The sequence below is a fragment of the Papilio xuthus genome, unplaced genomic scaffold (assembly GCF_000836235.2).
Source record: "Papilio xuthus unplaced genomic scaffold, Pxut_1.1 DF825946.1, whole genome shotgun sequence".
Classification (NCBI taxonomy): Eukaryota; Metazoa; Arthropoda; class Insecta; order Lepidoptera; family Papilionidae; genus Papilio; species Papilio xuthus.
In genome coordinates this window covers 8965177-8980775 of record NW_013532703.1, presented here as the reverse complement: position 1 = coordinate 8980775, position 15599 = coordinate 8965177, and the positions used below count along the sequence as shown (strand labels likewise).

The 15599-nt window shown below is 32.5% G+C and overlaps 1 protein-coding gene across 6 annotated transcripts in view; it reads left to right on the top strand.

Moving 5' to 3' along the window:
• LOC106124340 (guanine nucleotide exchange factor DBS) overlaps positions 1-15599 on the top strand; it is a 73421-nt gene that overhangs the window by 10310 nt on the left and 47512 nt on the right. For 2 of the 6 annotated variants that reach the window (XM_013320893.1, XM_013320899.1), the window contains exon 2: positions 15363-15564. In XM_013320893.1, the coding sequence (XP_013176347.1) occupies positions 15363-15564 (202 nt within the window). Of the gene's footprint in view, positions 1-2653; positions 2860-9186; positions 9307-9914; positions 10012-15362; positions 15565-15599 lie in introns of those variants that run through there. The other 4 variants (XM_013320897.1, XM_013320898.1, XM_013320894.1 and 1 more) reach the window with 4 other exon arrangements.

Here is a 15599-nt window from a genome sequence, read left to right as displayed (position 1 = left end):
AGTTAATACCTACTTAGACCCGTTTGCCCTACATCAGCCGCAGTCTTCATTAAACCTTGTTTGCAGATGCTACTCTAATCAACTATTTAGGAATTTAGATCATGCTCGATTGAAGATCAAGTGGATTAGAGTTTGTTGAGATCGGATTGATCGTTCGTATTCGATAAATCAACATGTAGGACTTTCTTAAATGGTTTTATATTATATCTACTATTTATTTAAATAAATTACTGGCATAATGTTACCGTTTCAAATGCCTGAATCACTAGTATTGAAAGTGGGAGCATCATTTTCATAGACATGATTAAGTAAAAGAATATTGTCTAAATTGTAAAAAGCGATATCGTCAGTCAGCCTGTGGCGCACGGGCGGTGTGATTAGTATGCGAGCCACGAGCCATCAACCGCCGCCGCTTTTGTCCTCGCACATTGTCCCCTTCCTTCCTTCCTTCCTTCTCTTCAATGCCTTTTTAAAAAGGACGGTTAGCTTTTCAGTATTGGTATTAGGTAAAAGAACGCTTGAATTGATTATAAATCTCATATTCCATGACAATACTTTAAATAAAAAATCCTGAAATTCACACAGCGCAATCAACCACAAAAACAGATGGTATAAAATGCAATTATTTAAATTAAATACGACTATTAGCTGACTACTGTGAGTATAAATGTAATTTCTATATACATTGTGTCTGAACAATAAACCTGTTTGACCGTCTGGACGCGTTGCCGGTTTAAATCCAAACACATTAACTTAAGTACCTACGTTGTAGGTGGATTACGGATTGAAGAATTGCAGGGTGCCAGTTACAATGAACACACTTTGGCTTCGCATGTATTCCATTACTATCGTAAATCAACTAATGAACTACTTTTCAAGTTATATTACTTCAAATTAATAACTTTACTCAAGTTCTTTTGGACATATAGTTACTTCATTTAAGTATTTAATAATAAACGAATAACTTAATAAGATTTTAAACAAAATTATTTTATAGTTTAGTCTGATGTACCACAGATGGAATATCTCTGTGAACGATAACCGATAAGCGTTTAGATCCCAACCGCCAATCCTACATACCTTACATTGCGGTCACAATGAATTTTATCGGAATTTGCATTGATAAACTTTAATTTAGACATTTATATGGATATAATTTTCTTACACTGTGATGGTTTAAGTGCATTATTTTGTATCATCATGTAAAAGTAATAATATCACTTAAAATCTCACATTTCTTAAGAAAATTGTGATAGATAAGTTTGAAATTCAGTTAGTTATAAAGTTTGGAACAGGGACTATAAGTAGAATCAAAATTTAATATAAAATTTTTCACTAAATCCGCTTTTGTACAACATAAAGTCTTGAAAGCTACAGGTTTATACCTATCTTATTTTTAACACTAATTTCTAATCTTTGCGCGTTCCTATTCAATAGAACGAATAGTTCATGTCCATATCCTGTATCCTCAGTATTGAATAGCGTTGACTTTTTATATTCTCAACAATGACAGTAGCACAATTGAATACAGTCACCGCTATAAAACGAAGACAATGGCACTAACATATTACTTGCCATGTGTATGTGCTAATAGTTATACTAACATAGGTTAATGGATCAGTAAACGAAGGTATCTTACTAATATTATAAATGCGAATGTTTGGATGGATGGATGGATGTTTGAAGGTATATTCAAAACGGCTGAACAGATCCTGCTGAAATTTGGCATAGACGTAGAAAATATACATAGGCTACTAATTAGGTTTCTTTTAATTTCGCGCGGACAAAGTCACGGGTGACAGCTAGTTTGTGCTTATAAAATGAAAAAAAATATGGGATTTATTAAGTAGACATAATTGACTTTTTTTATTAGCCACATTAAAACATGGTCATGTGTTTAAATTCAAATTTAGAATTTAAAAATGGCTGCACTCACATTTCTTTGCATTGTACTCGTTGTTAAATTATTACTTAACGCGTCCCTATAATTAGTTGTAAATGTGCATATAAAAATTTTAGCCTATAATATATCTTAAGATACCTTATACCAATAAAATGAATAGTAAAATTCATAGCGTAACATTTGCCCTAGATCAAGTTTATTAAAAATAACTATCCCTCGGTACTAGCATTCCACAAGCTAAATTGATGCGCAATTTTTGCATGTTTTTTTCTAACAAGCGGACGTTTAGCTTGTAGCTTTTCCTAAGTTCATTGATATTTTCCAATTTGAACATAGATAAACTTATTTAAACAATGCTCGGTCTTTAAATACGGGCGTTGGAAAACCAAAAAAATATAAGTATGGCAGAAAAAATATGTTACAAAAAATATACGTTTATCTTTTTATTGCAAGGAAATTACACTGATATTTTTTTAGCATTATGTTGTCAAACTTGAACCGACAAATATTCCTTGTGTTTTCTAAAAATGTCTAAGTAAGGGATATTTTTTGCCGCGCTTTTAGTACCCGACCCGATAACGACCGACCGAAGATATTATTATGTAAATGCAACGTAACAGCCGGCGTTGTACTCTGACGTCTCATCAAAACAGTTCTAATCGCTTCGTTCATTTCGTCACATGCAGATTACATCACATCTCGGCGCGATCAGTTCTCGATGTAGGCCGGCGCGGCGGGAGCATCCCGTTGGCAAGCTCAGTACACGCTCTGTCACCGGAGCACACCCGCGCCATTCAATCGTGACGGCGCGCCAACATTTTTGTTTTTATTTTTTCAATAAACCTGTAGTCAGTTCGGAAATCGAAGTGTTGTGGCTCTGTGGAAAACAAAATTTTGTGAAATGAAAATACGTTTTGAAGTGCCCAACAAATTGGAAATATTTTTTGGTCGAGGTAGTAGTTTTTGTTTGTTTATTTTTTATCAATTAAATGTTAACCACTTTCGATTTAATTATAATTTTAATGCATTTAAATCAAGGATAATAAAGAATATTTTTGGTAAATGGGAACGTATCACGTTTATATAGATCAGATACTTTTACTAGATTAGCAAAGTTTAAAATTAATTTCGTCTTTGCAATCGTATAAAAATAATGGCTGGTTAAGGTTGAGTGATTTTTAACCTTCATTGTATACTAGAAGCTCTACAAACATACATGCATTGTGTTAATCTGTACATAGATACACATATTAAACATACAATGTAAACACATCACGTTCATATTATTAGCGACTGCGCGGGAGATAGAATTCAACAATAAGTATAAATAAAAAAGACGTGCAAAATAGATATGCGCTCAATATGCACTTTGTACAACCGGTATAGTAAAGTAGAGAAACAATATAAGGAAAATTTATGATAATATGTATTCTGCAAAACCGTTAAAACCATTTTCTTAGCACGTGCTATGCACGTGTGTTATTACCAGAATAAGTGTTTGTTTTTACTGTTTTTTGAATATATTTTTCCATTTAAGTTAGGATGCCGAAAATATTCTCCGTTAGCTATCTTTGATTTTCTTATCTCGCTTATCAATTTAGATTTTAAATCAGTAACAAATCTCATTTCGTATGCACAGTGCGTGCTAGAGAGTTGTTCGTGTTTTGATGGATTTTACTTTTCACACTGCCTGAGTAAAATTGAAAGCATGCAAAATGAAATTGTTTTACGTATGGTGCGTTAAAATTTTAAGGGATGTTGGAAGTTTTATTACTTATTCTAAGTGTTTTCACGTATCAATTAATCACATAGACATAAAGGACTAGGACTAGGCCATAGTCAACCACGCTGGCCCATTGTGGGTTGGTTAACTTCACACATATCTTTGAATTTCTTCGCAGATATGTGCAGATTGGATCACGATGTTTTCCTTTACCGTTAGAACCGTTTTTTATGGTTAGGCCCTTAATATTTATGTCTGTTCCATTTGCCCTTGAACTTAATAGCAGTGATAAAGCTATCGTCACTCACGGGGATTCATAATAAGTTGATAACAAACACATTATTTTCTATTTGTTATCTGTTTGAGCCACGTGTTGCCACAGCGAATCAATATTGCATGTAATTTAAAAATAAACGTAAAGTAAGATTGTCCTTTTATTACTTCTTCCAATGTACTACAATGGTAGTCTCTTGGACTAAAAAAAGTTAAAATGGTTTACATATTTTACACAAAACAATTTCGTAATTAAATCAGGTATGCTTGGCTACGGTTATGTACGTTAAACATGTTATTACAAAAAGACGATGTGCCCTGTCAGCCTGTCACCAATAATTTGGTATTAGGTTACCACGACTAGCCGCACGAAATATAATAGCTTTAAGCTTTAGTTAAAAATTTCTTGCCTTATTTTTTTTTAACTCTTTAAAGACACAATAATATTTTGTTATTATTGTTTGGTGTTTTAGTAGTTGTCTTTGTAGTTCATTTTCTGTTTACAACCTGGGATTCATAACGGTGCCTCCTTTTTACCTGCTCATATATTTTCTTTATAAAAAATTTAAAGGTGGTAACCCAAATGACTATTCAGTGTTGTAAGCATTAATAAACCATCTGCCCCTAAACGTACTTTTTATATTATAGGCCACCACCCAAGAGGGCAACACAGAAACTACTTTACTTTGCTATTAATATTAAATGAGTTTGTAAAAAGAGTATATAATTTCATCCTCGACATTCTCTGTATCCTGTTGTCTATGTTTCAGTACTTGAATATAAACTATGTCAACGAGAGGTACAAATGTGCACTCGAAAGGATTGCGGACTGCATTAAAGTAAGGACGAGTTTTGAAGGACTTACTGCGACTAACGTGTTCTTAAAAAAAGAATCCTAACTCTATAGCTATATAGCATTAGGTAATCTGAAATATTTATCAAACATTTTCTTCATGTTGTTTTTATACCTCTGCCATAATTTATTTATTGAATTTAGAACCGACATCGGATTTAAGGCAAATTAGCAACAATTGCTCAGTAGATGTTTTTCAATCTTAATAAGATTAATTACACGGTTATCTTATTATATGATAATTTTGTTAAATGCAACAACGTCCGGATTCGTAACTGCGGCATCTTTGTTTGCGCTTATATAACTGTTCAAACCTAGATTCTTTTTAATTTCACACGCTTTTTATTCATTGCAACTGAGACGAGTTGATTACCAACAACTTTTGTGTCAAAAGAAGACTCTGGTAATATTCATTATGGTAACTTAGCTATGACTATGTTAACGAATTATTTTACATTTATTCAAAAATAAATATCTCACACTATTTAATAACGATTCAGGTAATGTCCTCTAAATGCCAAAGTCGTTAAGAGGTCTTCATGAGTTTTAATATGGTAAATCTAGACTAAAATACACTCATGAACTTTTGAAGTAACAGTTTCTTTCCCTTCGTACACTATTTTGATCTGTAGTTCTACAATTAGACTGCTCCAGTCGCTTCTGCATATATTCGAGATACTGTCGCAAAGTTTTATTTCATCGTCGCCATAAATGTTTACTTTTTAATAATCTAACAGAGGCGCAACTTGACATCTTTGAGACACTTGTATGTGAATTTGTAAAAATAAACCTCTTTGTTTGGATGTGCAACTGGAATAACAATACTCTTTGTTTATCCGTCACTCGATAACAAGATCTTTTGTTTTTGTACATAAAATGTTATTCTTAGTAATGTCTTAATGCTAAGGTCCTTTTGAAGCGACGTCTCATTGCAGTGTACCGTTTCCAATTAGTGTAATTACTGTTAGGTACAGACGTGTAACTTCTTTCATAGGTTGCTACAATTCATTCTTAGTGATACTTTTTGCGTAACTATGAAACACATAAAACCTTTATATTAATAAAAAAACATATGGAAGACGTTTGAATATTGATGTTTAGTTACGCGTTTATATATTCTTGCACTGTTTATCTATGTATTTTTTTATTTATCATTGTTATGTATTATTTAATGTTATTATAAAATATGTTATCGTGTAAACTGTTATGTAAAGTGTGTATAGTGTCAAATTGGTTGTATACTGTAAGGATGCTATGCAGTTTTTAAATAAATAAATTAAAAAAAATGACGTAAAGCTAATAATCATTTGAATTAACATTTAATATCGATATTTAACACATATATCTATAAATATATAGCTTTAAAGCGAAATTATATTCATCAGACTGGTAGCTCTATTTTTATTATAAAGACATCGAGCCAAATCTGGAGATCAAAAAGCGGGTTTATTGTTCCAGTGAATTCATAAGGATAGCAGCAGACAAAAAGAAACCCGTCAGCGATAACATACTTGCAATTCAAGGTCATGTTTCAGGTTATGCCGTAAAAGAATCTTATCTTTGGTATTGGAAGAATTGTATCACTTCTTACACTTACGTCCATGAACCTTTATAATTCTTGTTTGTATTACGTGTCTATACAATATAGATTACTATTGACGTCCTCCACACAAGGTACAAGGTCGCAGAGACAATAGTACGGGTAACGCGTCTGTCTGCGTCTCCTACCGCACCGGATCTCACAAGGTCATTCAAGCATATCAAATACTATATTTAATCATTTTATACATTTAAATATATGAAATTTTCGTGTAAACCCGCGGAACTTGTACTTGTATTTATAACTATGGCATTTGTGTTACATTTATTATCTGTTACTTTATACTTTCATTTCATTTACAAATAGTCATGTATATAGACCTGTTTTGCAGTAAAGTCGTCCCATATTCGTAGCTATAAAGATCTTCCTCACCGTTCTGTAGCCGAGGATTTCTTTTACCTTGACCAGATTATCAGTTTAGTACTACAGAGAGGATTTAATGACATCAATGTTATATTAGCAACTTGAGATATTCCAGGAGGACGTAACATTTTCAATTTTATCGCATAGGCTGCGTTTTATCTTCTCTACGTTTTGCTCTGACTTTTATGACCGGTTAAGATCGAGTTAGACACAGTGTTACACACAAGAATGTTTGCTTTCTTGTAATTAAAATGCAATGAAAGATTTTTATTATATTACTAGCGGTTTACGGCCACTCCGTCGGCGGGAATTGAAAAAAAGTAGCCAGAAATATACATTAGCTAGCTAGCCCATTAATGTCCTTAACAGTGTTAGGAAGAAAATCCGACACTGTGGTGGTGTATTGGCGCAACACTAGTCTAATTAAAATATCAAAGTTTATGTCCCCTCACTAATCAATCTGACACTTGACTTGGTAACGAAAACGCATCATTCGCGCCAAAGGATTCTAACTAATAATGTCTAAAAGTAGGAAGACATATTCAAAAAAACTATAATATTTGAAGAATTCCTGAAGTCTTTGCTTGTCTGTGCTAGTGGCAGGCAAGATAAATTTAAACACGAATATTTACACACAACTCTGCTTACCTTACAAGCATTTCCCGGTATACGCATAGTACAAGACGAGACCTTCTACTAGTTATAAACAATGGATGTTGCGGAAGGTCTGGTATTACCATAACAAAACATCTTTTATAAATAAACATATATGTTGAGTAAATTATACCTTATACCAGAGCAATTGTTTGGTCTTCTGGGGTAACTATAGTAAGGTCAGCAAGAACAGATGCAAAACGTAAACAAACTACTTTACGTTTTAGTTATTTTCATCCAAAGATAAAAAAAAACAGAAGCGATACAGCTATGATTTTCATTAGAAAGCCACGATTATATCAATTAAGGAAAGGAATGTGCTATAACTTAGAACGTAATATATGCAATAGTAATGAAATAATTGATTATACCAAAATGTTATCCATCCCTTCATTTTGGTAAACAAATATGTTAAGGAATTTTCATAAAATATTAATGTAGATAAATATTTCCACACTACAAAAAGCTCTTAGTACATTATACGCTTGAATGCTCGTATTCACGATAGTAATATAAAGTTTACTACCTAAAGTAGGTTATAAAGTTTATTACCAGCATTCTTCATTTCCTTTGTGCCCAGTGGGCAATGCAGTAAATGCCTATTTCCCGCTGAAATTTGTTTGCACCCGTACTTTTACCATTTGAAATAAGTTTATAAGGAAACTAGGCCAATGAACTTACCGTACAAACAACTCTGTTAACCTTTGCATTATCATATTGCTTTGCTGTTAATTGTTTTGGGCTTTTCAGTTCTGTTATAGTAAATTGATGTGGTTACGGCTTTTAAATAATAATGTAATTTATTCCAATAAATACTGCAACTGTTTTAGTAGACATTTAAAGACGCAAATAAATTAGTATTTTTATATAACATTCGGTGATTCCAAAAAGGAATGCCTTTGCCATGCCACACCTTCCTTCATAAATTCACATCGTATAGATTGGTGAACCCCCAGTTTGAACGATAACTGAGTCGTTAGTTGCTAAAAATAGATCTGATATCACTTAATTGTCATTAGTATGTAATCTATTTATATTATATCGTTGGTTTTAATATTTTAGTTAATTGTATGTTTAAGACAATGGGCGATTATTTTCATTAATGTTTTTATTTTTTCCCTATTCTTTTCCTCTATTGCTTCTATGTTTGTTATTTCATATTTGTACAATACCTATTTATATCATATGTTCATAATATTTTGTACTCTTTATTTACGTGATTTTGTTAACTTCCTATTAATTGTAAACCATAGTTATATTAATTGTTTCTTTGGGAATCGTCGGATTATTTACAAGAAAAAATACCGCAATAGGAATGTTTTTACATATCACGATGTTCGTTACATTGATGTTTGTTTTTAATGATTTCACATCCATTATTTATTGATTACAATAGCATACCAATTATGTTTTGTCACAATAACATTTGTTTGTTCATTACTCGAGTAAATATATCAGAGATGGTCTTGTTAAAAACGCGGTGATCGTTCCAGTCTGTTTGTAATTCGCTTGTTGGCCTCATTTATCTTAGCGTTAAAATCGTATAATTTTTACGCTAATCTAATTCCGGTATAAGTGAACATTATAGTAGTTTTTTTTTCTTGGAAATGTTTTCTTTATCAATGTGAAATTTCGTGAATCGAAGTATTCAATGCAAGTTGATATGGGAATCATCTCGTTTAGCTCCATTTTTTATCTCATCGATAAATTCGAATCTCGTTGTCAGAGAGACGGTCGCTGTTGACGGGACATATCGTGCGATAAATGTTGAACCTCATTTTTTCGGTTTCACGTTTGTGATAAAGGATATTGGTGTATAGGTGACTTATATCAGTGTTTGTGAATTGAGGTTATGTCTGATCAGGACAGCAGTGTGGGTGTTAACGGAGGGGCCTGCTGTCGTGTGCGACGTAGTATCCAATGCTTCGGATTCCACGGTAATTCCTCAATTATAGCATCGGCACGCGAGATTCTCGCTAGTTCGGGTGCATTCCGCTTTTTTCACACCGGACGCCACTTCCAGTTATGTCATGTTTCAAAGTTGTTCGAGCATGTGTACGACTTAGATGATATTGAGGTGAAGTAAGTTTTTATAAATGAACGTTTTAATTAAACGGAATAAAATTAAATCGACATTCGCTTCTAACGGATGGTATACTTGCATCGTGTCCTGTTTTTTTTACCGATTATTTTTATCTGAAAAATATTTACAAGAAAAATCTCAATCGATATTTGAATCCAACCATCGTATTTTGTTACAAATAGTGGGAAATGTAAACACAACGTAGAAGAGTTGACGACCGAATTACCTTAATCGAATAGTCAATTTACATCGTCTCGAACCTGACATTACAAGAAGTCATTAGCATAACATAGACGGTATCTATGTTTAATAATCGAATCGATTATGTATAACCGATGTACATCGATAGTAATCAACTTGATGATCCGTATAATCGATACCGTTGTATTTGTCGCTATAGCGGTTCATCATCGGAGATGTAGAAGTAGCATAGTGTTGTTTGTGATCGCGCGCAGAGTGGCCGGCGCGTGCGCACGCGTTTGGTCAATGTGTCGTGAATACTGCCTTAGTATTGGACTCATGAAGCTTAGTTTGTTTTTGGTTAGATACCATAACAAAGGTTGGTATATTGATTTAATTAATATCTTATACAATAGTATTCTAGCAGCCTTACTTAGTTTATATAAACTAGTGTCTATCCAGTAGGTACCTATCAGGTAAAGCAATAGATTTCGTCTAGGACGAAGATCGTGGTCAAAATATTTAATGCTTGTTAAGCCATTTCAGTGTTTTTATTTTGGTGCATATAAAATCATATCTGTTAATTAGTCTGCCTCTAGCCGTTGTTTTGTTCTTAATATATGATGCTAGATCTCTATTCAAGAGAACATAAGATTTTTTTTTTAAATAAAGTGAAATTTTATTAGATTTTATTTAATATTTGTGTTTTTTATTCAAATGAGTCATAATTTGATTATTCCTCAATTTAAAGGTCACTTTGTAACATGTTTTAATCGTATCATTTATTCAAATACTTGTTTGACAAGTTATATAACATCTATTAAAAAAAATAAAGAGTGCAAAGACAAAAATACACATGAAATTGCTATGAATACTACTTCGTGACTAAGTTAGTCTTGTTATCGAAAAAGGTACATAACATAACTATGAATACTATCTGTATTCATAGTTATGTTACGTACCTTTGTCCTGTATAGTTAGACTGACAATGGCAAAATGTCTAACTCTACCTTTGACTGTTTCTGTTTCACAGTTATAGTAATAATTTTCTACTATTTGTGTGTTTTAAATCGTGGTAATATTCTATGCGAATGGTTAGATGTATGGATGGATATTTGTTAGAAGGGATGTCCAGAACGGCTGAACGGATCTCGCCGAAATTTGGCATAGACGTAATGCATAATCTGGCAGAAAACATAGGCAACTGACGGAGTCGCGAGCGACAGCTACTTTGTTTATAAATCTATATTCAGAAAATGCCCCTTGTGTTGAAAATCGATAAAATATACTACAAAAAAGCAGTGGATTTAGTATATTACTTAGCTACAGTACTAAAAACCATATGTTGTACATATTATTAGACTTTTACCACTCGTAGCAATTATTTTTAGGTTATTTGCTCTCTTTCCGACTTTTGAATACGAATATTCAAACACAACAGTTGTAGAAAAAAAAAGTACATTTTCATTTGAGATTCACAGCAGCGTCAGCGAGATTAGCTACTGTTGTTTTCTTTCTTTACGTACATGGCAAGGTAAATACGTGCTTGTTTACCATGCCATGTATCTCGGAAGTCTTAATATTGTGCTGTGTGTTTGTTTACTTACTTAGTTTTATTGTTCACTTCATTTCTTATATAACTGAGAGAACAAATGAGAATAAATTATGAGGTATGAGAACAAATGAGAATAAACTATGAGGTATGAGAACAAATGTTCTGCTATTCCATAACAGTTTTCACCATCATGTAGATTATGTATTCCGGATACTTTGTGTACACATTTCATTGTAAATAAAATTTAGTATATAAAAACAATGTTTTTCTAAACTTGTACATCGGGAAGGGTACTATTGATGTGGCAGAAAAGAGATCAGATGTATGAATCCTTTGCGAGTCGGGTGAAGCCGTAGCGGGTTGCTAGTAAAATATAAATATAACCAACATTATCATTATACATAAGAATACAATTTCTTACAGAATAGTTACAAGTTAAATGAAATTCCCAGTTTTCTTATTAACAAGACGGAAAACTGTGAAGTATAATTAGAAAAATTTGCATTTTTAGAGAAAAAATGAGAGATGAGATTTACAACACATTTTTTTCATATTTTGTTTTATTTGTTTGTTATTTTATGGAAAGTAATAATAGCATATGATAACTTACCTGTAAGCATAATGAATGCTCTACATCAAGGAAATCATTCTGAAAGCCGTTAGGGTGACGGTTAATCAGTATGCATTCGTACGCCAAGCTAATGTTGAAGATTACATTTATATTATTATAATACCGGTAAAACTTGTGTTATACTTTGGTCCAAGCGATCTTTGCAATTGAAACAAACGACTAGAATATGTGATTAAAATCGCTTTTATTAAACTGTATAGAGTTAATTAGTTGCTATTGCCGAAAATTCCCCAACGGGAATTCCCCGATCACATATTTTATCTCTATTTTTTTAAGATAATGAAAAGGATTACTGATAATTTTAGTGCAAAAGTTTCGGCGTTGAAAACGCAGTGGAATGAGTACAGATACAGATTTTATAGAATATATTTCTAACAAACTCAAGCATTAAACTAATAGTTTAAGAAGTTTCGAACGCATTTAAAACTTTTTATACTTTAAACTATTCGAATCGACGATGACTTAATTACAACATCCTCTTATTGTTTAAGATTTACTACCGATTTGATAATCAAAATTCACACGTATTTTTTGTATTATTTGTATTCAGCAGAGCAATTAATGACCTTTTTTCTTTCAATTTACTGTTTTATAATAAATTTAGAACACAACGTGACTATTTCTGTTGGTTTTAAATGAGCAAAATACTTATATAGTTATAGTCGAGCTATCTTTTTTCAGACTCAAAATTCTTCGCTACATCACATGTATGTGCTTTTTGTAATTCATTGTGTTTACGCTACTTTATGATTATGTTTTATTATCATTATTCGATACAATTTAAAGACTTACTTAACATATTAACTTGTTAACCTATCATTGTTTCTTTTGATTTTTATTTTTATCGCGTGTAGAAAAACAAAGCTTGCTTTTATTGTAAGAACTTGAGGTTCTCTTAAAAGGAAATCCCTAAAGCAATTTATAAGAACCTTTTTCCTTTTACGATAATACAAACTTGAAAGTTATCTCATTGTAAGAAAAAAAAACTTTTCGTATTCGTAGTTTTTAGGTTTACCTTTCATTATCAAGAGTTTAACCTTCAAAACCATTGTAACCAAAGTGAAGTTGTTAGTAATTAACCTAATAACTAAATTTCTTAAGTATCAATCGTAGTTTATCCAGCATGCTTTTATCGTAAAGTACTTATGTAATATAGTTAGCTATGCCGTGTTTTAACCCAACTGATTAATAATAAAGTAGCACGCAACCATTTACTGGCCTACTGGTTTCATTCCGAAGTTAAATTAGATTTCCCTTTTTAAGGGGGAACATATAAGAAAGTAACTTCGTTAAGGATAAGATAGAAAACTTTACACGATACGAGGTAAAATTTATGAAATATATTCAATGGCCAGTGTCTTAATTATGAAACCTTTTTTGTAATATTACCCTTAGTCATTTTTATAATTATAAAAAAATGTTTTTTTTTAACATTTAAGCAATTCTTACTTATTTATTCATAATTTATTTATTACTTTTGTCTGAGTCTGAACTTTATAAGAATATTAAACTACATAATACATACTATGCAAAATCGTATTTTCAATATTGATAGATTATACCGCATAGTTGGAAACTTACGTCTCTATGAAAAATGCTACCTTTCAAAGTTCTCTTGTTACCTTGCCAAGATTTTTTTTACCAAATGTATCCGACGGTGACATATTATTGTACAGTAATAATACAAGAAAATGCGAATTAGTAATAGACGGGCATAGAAGTCAATCTACATCTAGTAATATTCAGTCAGGGTTAAGGGAATATATTGTAAGAAAAGGACAGAGAAATGATTTTGTCTGTCCGCGTGGAGTTGAATAAAACTGAATTAAGTAACCTATGTGTCCTTCCAGGCTATATTCAATATGTATGCCAAATTTCAGCGAGATCCATACATCCGTTCTGGAGATACCTTCACACAAACATCCGCCCATCCATCCAAATATTCGTAATTATGTTAGTAAGATATTAGAAGAAATAAAAGAAGAAAATAAATACTTTTTTTATAAGCTTTTATTACCTATTTGTTTCGATTAAAAGTAACATATACAACGATCATTGAATACACTGTCAACGATTTTTTTCTACATTTTAATGAATAATAAAATTTACTTACTAGATAGTAAAATCGCATGAATCGTTTTTCCGGTACGTTTGTTCTATTGTTCTAGTGATTTCCGCATTCCACCCTATTCGCGACGACACGGCTTTCAGTGGTAGGGTTTCTTACAAGTGTACACTGTAATTACATCTGTCTACTCAGCGAAAGGATAATCCACGATTATTGCGGTCCCTTGCAAACATGAATAAAGCTTTCAAGCTTTCAACTATCCGATTTTCATAAATATTCGTACTAATGTATGTTATAAACGACTTCCTACTTCATACCAATATTATAAATGCGAAAGTTTTAATGGATGGATAACTGGATGGATGTTTGTTAGAAGGTATCTCCAAAACAGTTTAACAAATCTCGGTTAATTTTCGGCTTAGATATAGAACAAAATGTGGAAGAACGCATCTCGCTATTTTTTTTTCTAATTCCGCGCTGTCGCAGAAGCGGATGAAATCTAGCAATATTATAATTTCAAAGGCCTTTGATAAATTTTCCCGTGCTCACATTACTAAATATATATTCCACATCTTGCTTATTTACTTTCCGAGTTCATAGCCGTAAGTTATTTTTCGTACTGTAGTCGGAAGTTTAGGCATTACGAAGTTAACTCGTTAGCGCACCTGACGAGGTTTGTTGAGTTTCCACAAACTTTTTATATTGGTTTTACTCTACGAAAACTAGCGTATTTCTTTGCTTTGTGTTGATTCTGATGAAAATTAATGGACGTAATGTAAACAGTTTTCTTTAGAAATATTTCGCATTATTTCAAAGTTCAACGCCTTCAATTAAAGATGGTGTAAACTGAACTATTGTAACGTTAATATATTAACATATTTTTGAAAAGTGTAGCACCATGTATGTAATAAATAACACCGCTATTATATTACTGTTATTACTTTTTGTATGGAATTTTGTTATTAAAACATGTTCATATAAATATTAAATACAATAATATATTGTTTAAATCAATGTGATAATATTTATAGTTCCGCTGTCTGATTTAAAACAAAGTGAAACAATGATATACAAACAGGATGCAAGTTCCATTTTAAATATTTTCATATATCATTAATCTCAAATGATTAAAATAATTTAACATAAGCAGCATAATAATTTTACAGAAATTTAGATATATACTATTTCTTTTTCGATTTAACGGCTAAGTACACATTACTTTGCCCTACATAGTTACTGGACCGAGGAAAAACCACGACCTCAAAGGATAGGCGCAAAAATCATTTCGCGCTTCGGCAATGATGTGATCTGCAGAAGGCTTAATTCTAATTCACTTCACCTATTCAATCTTCAAAAAGAAGATCCTTTGAGGATTGGATAGAAGGATAGATAGAAAACATCTGGGGAGATAATACATTTCTAGGCCATTTATCTATTTGTCTGATTAACCAAAAATACCCATATTGTGTATTCCAGAAGCGGAGTGCGATGGCTGCGGCAGCGAGGGCGAGGAGGGGCGGAGCGTGGGTGAACTGCTGCTGCCGCAGTACGCGCTGGCGACTGGCGGGCTGGCGCGTGACCACCGGCCCCTCATCACATTCCCCGACAACAGTAACTTCCACCTTCTCTCACCGGCTGAGTACAGACGCCTGCTACTCTATCTCACATCAGTACCTTCGTAAGTACACATACTCTACCTATTGTGGGATGGGA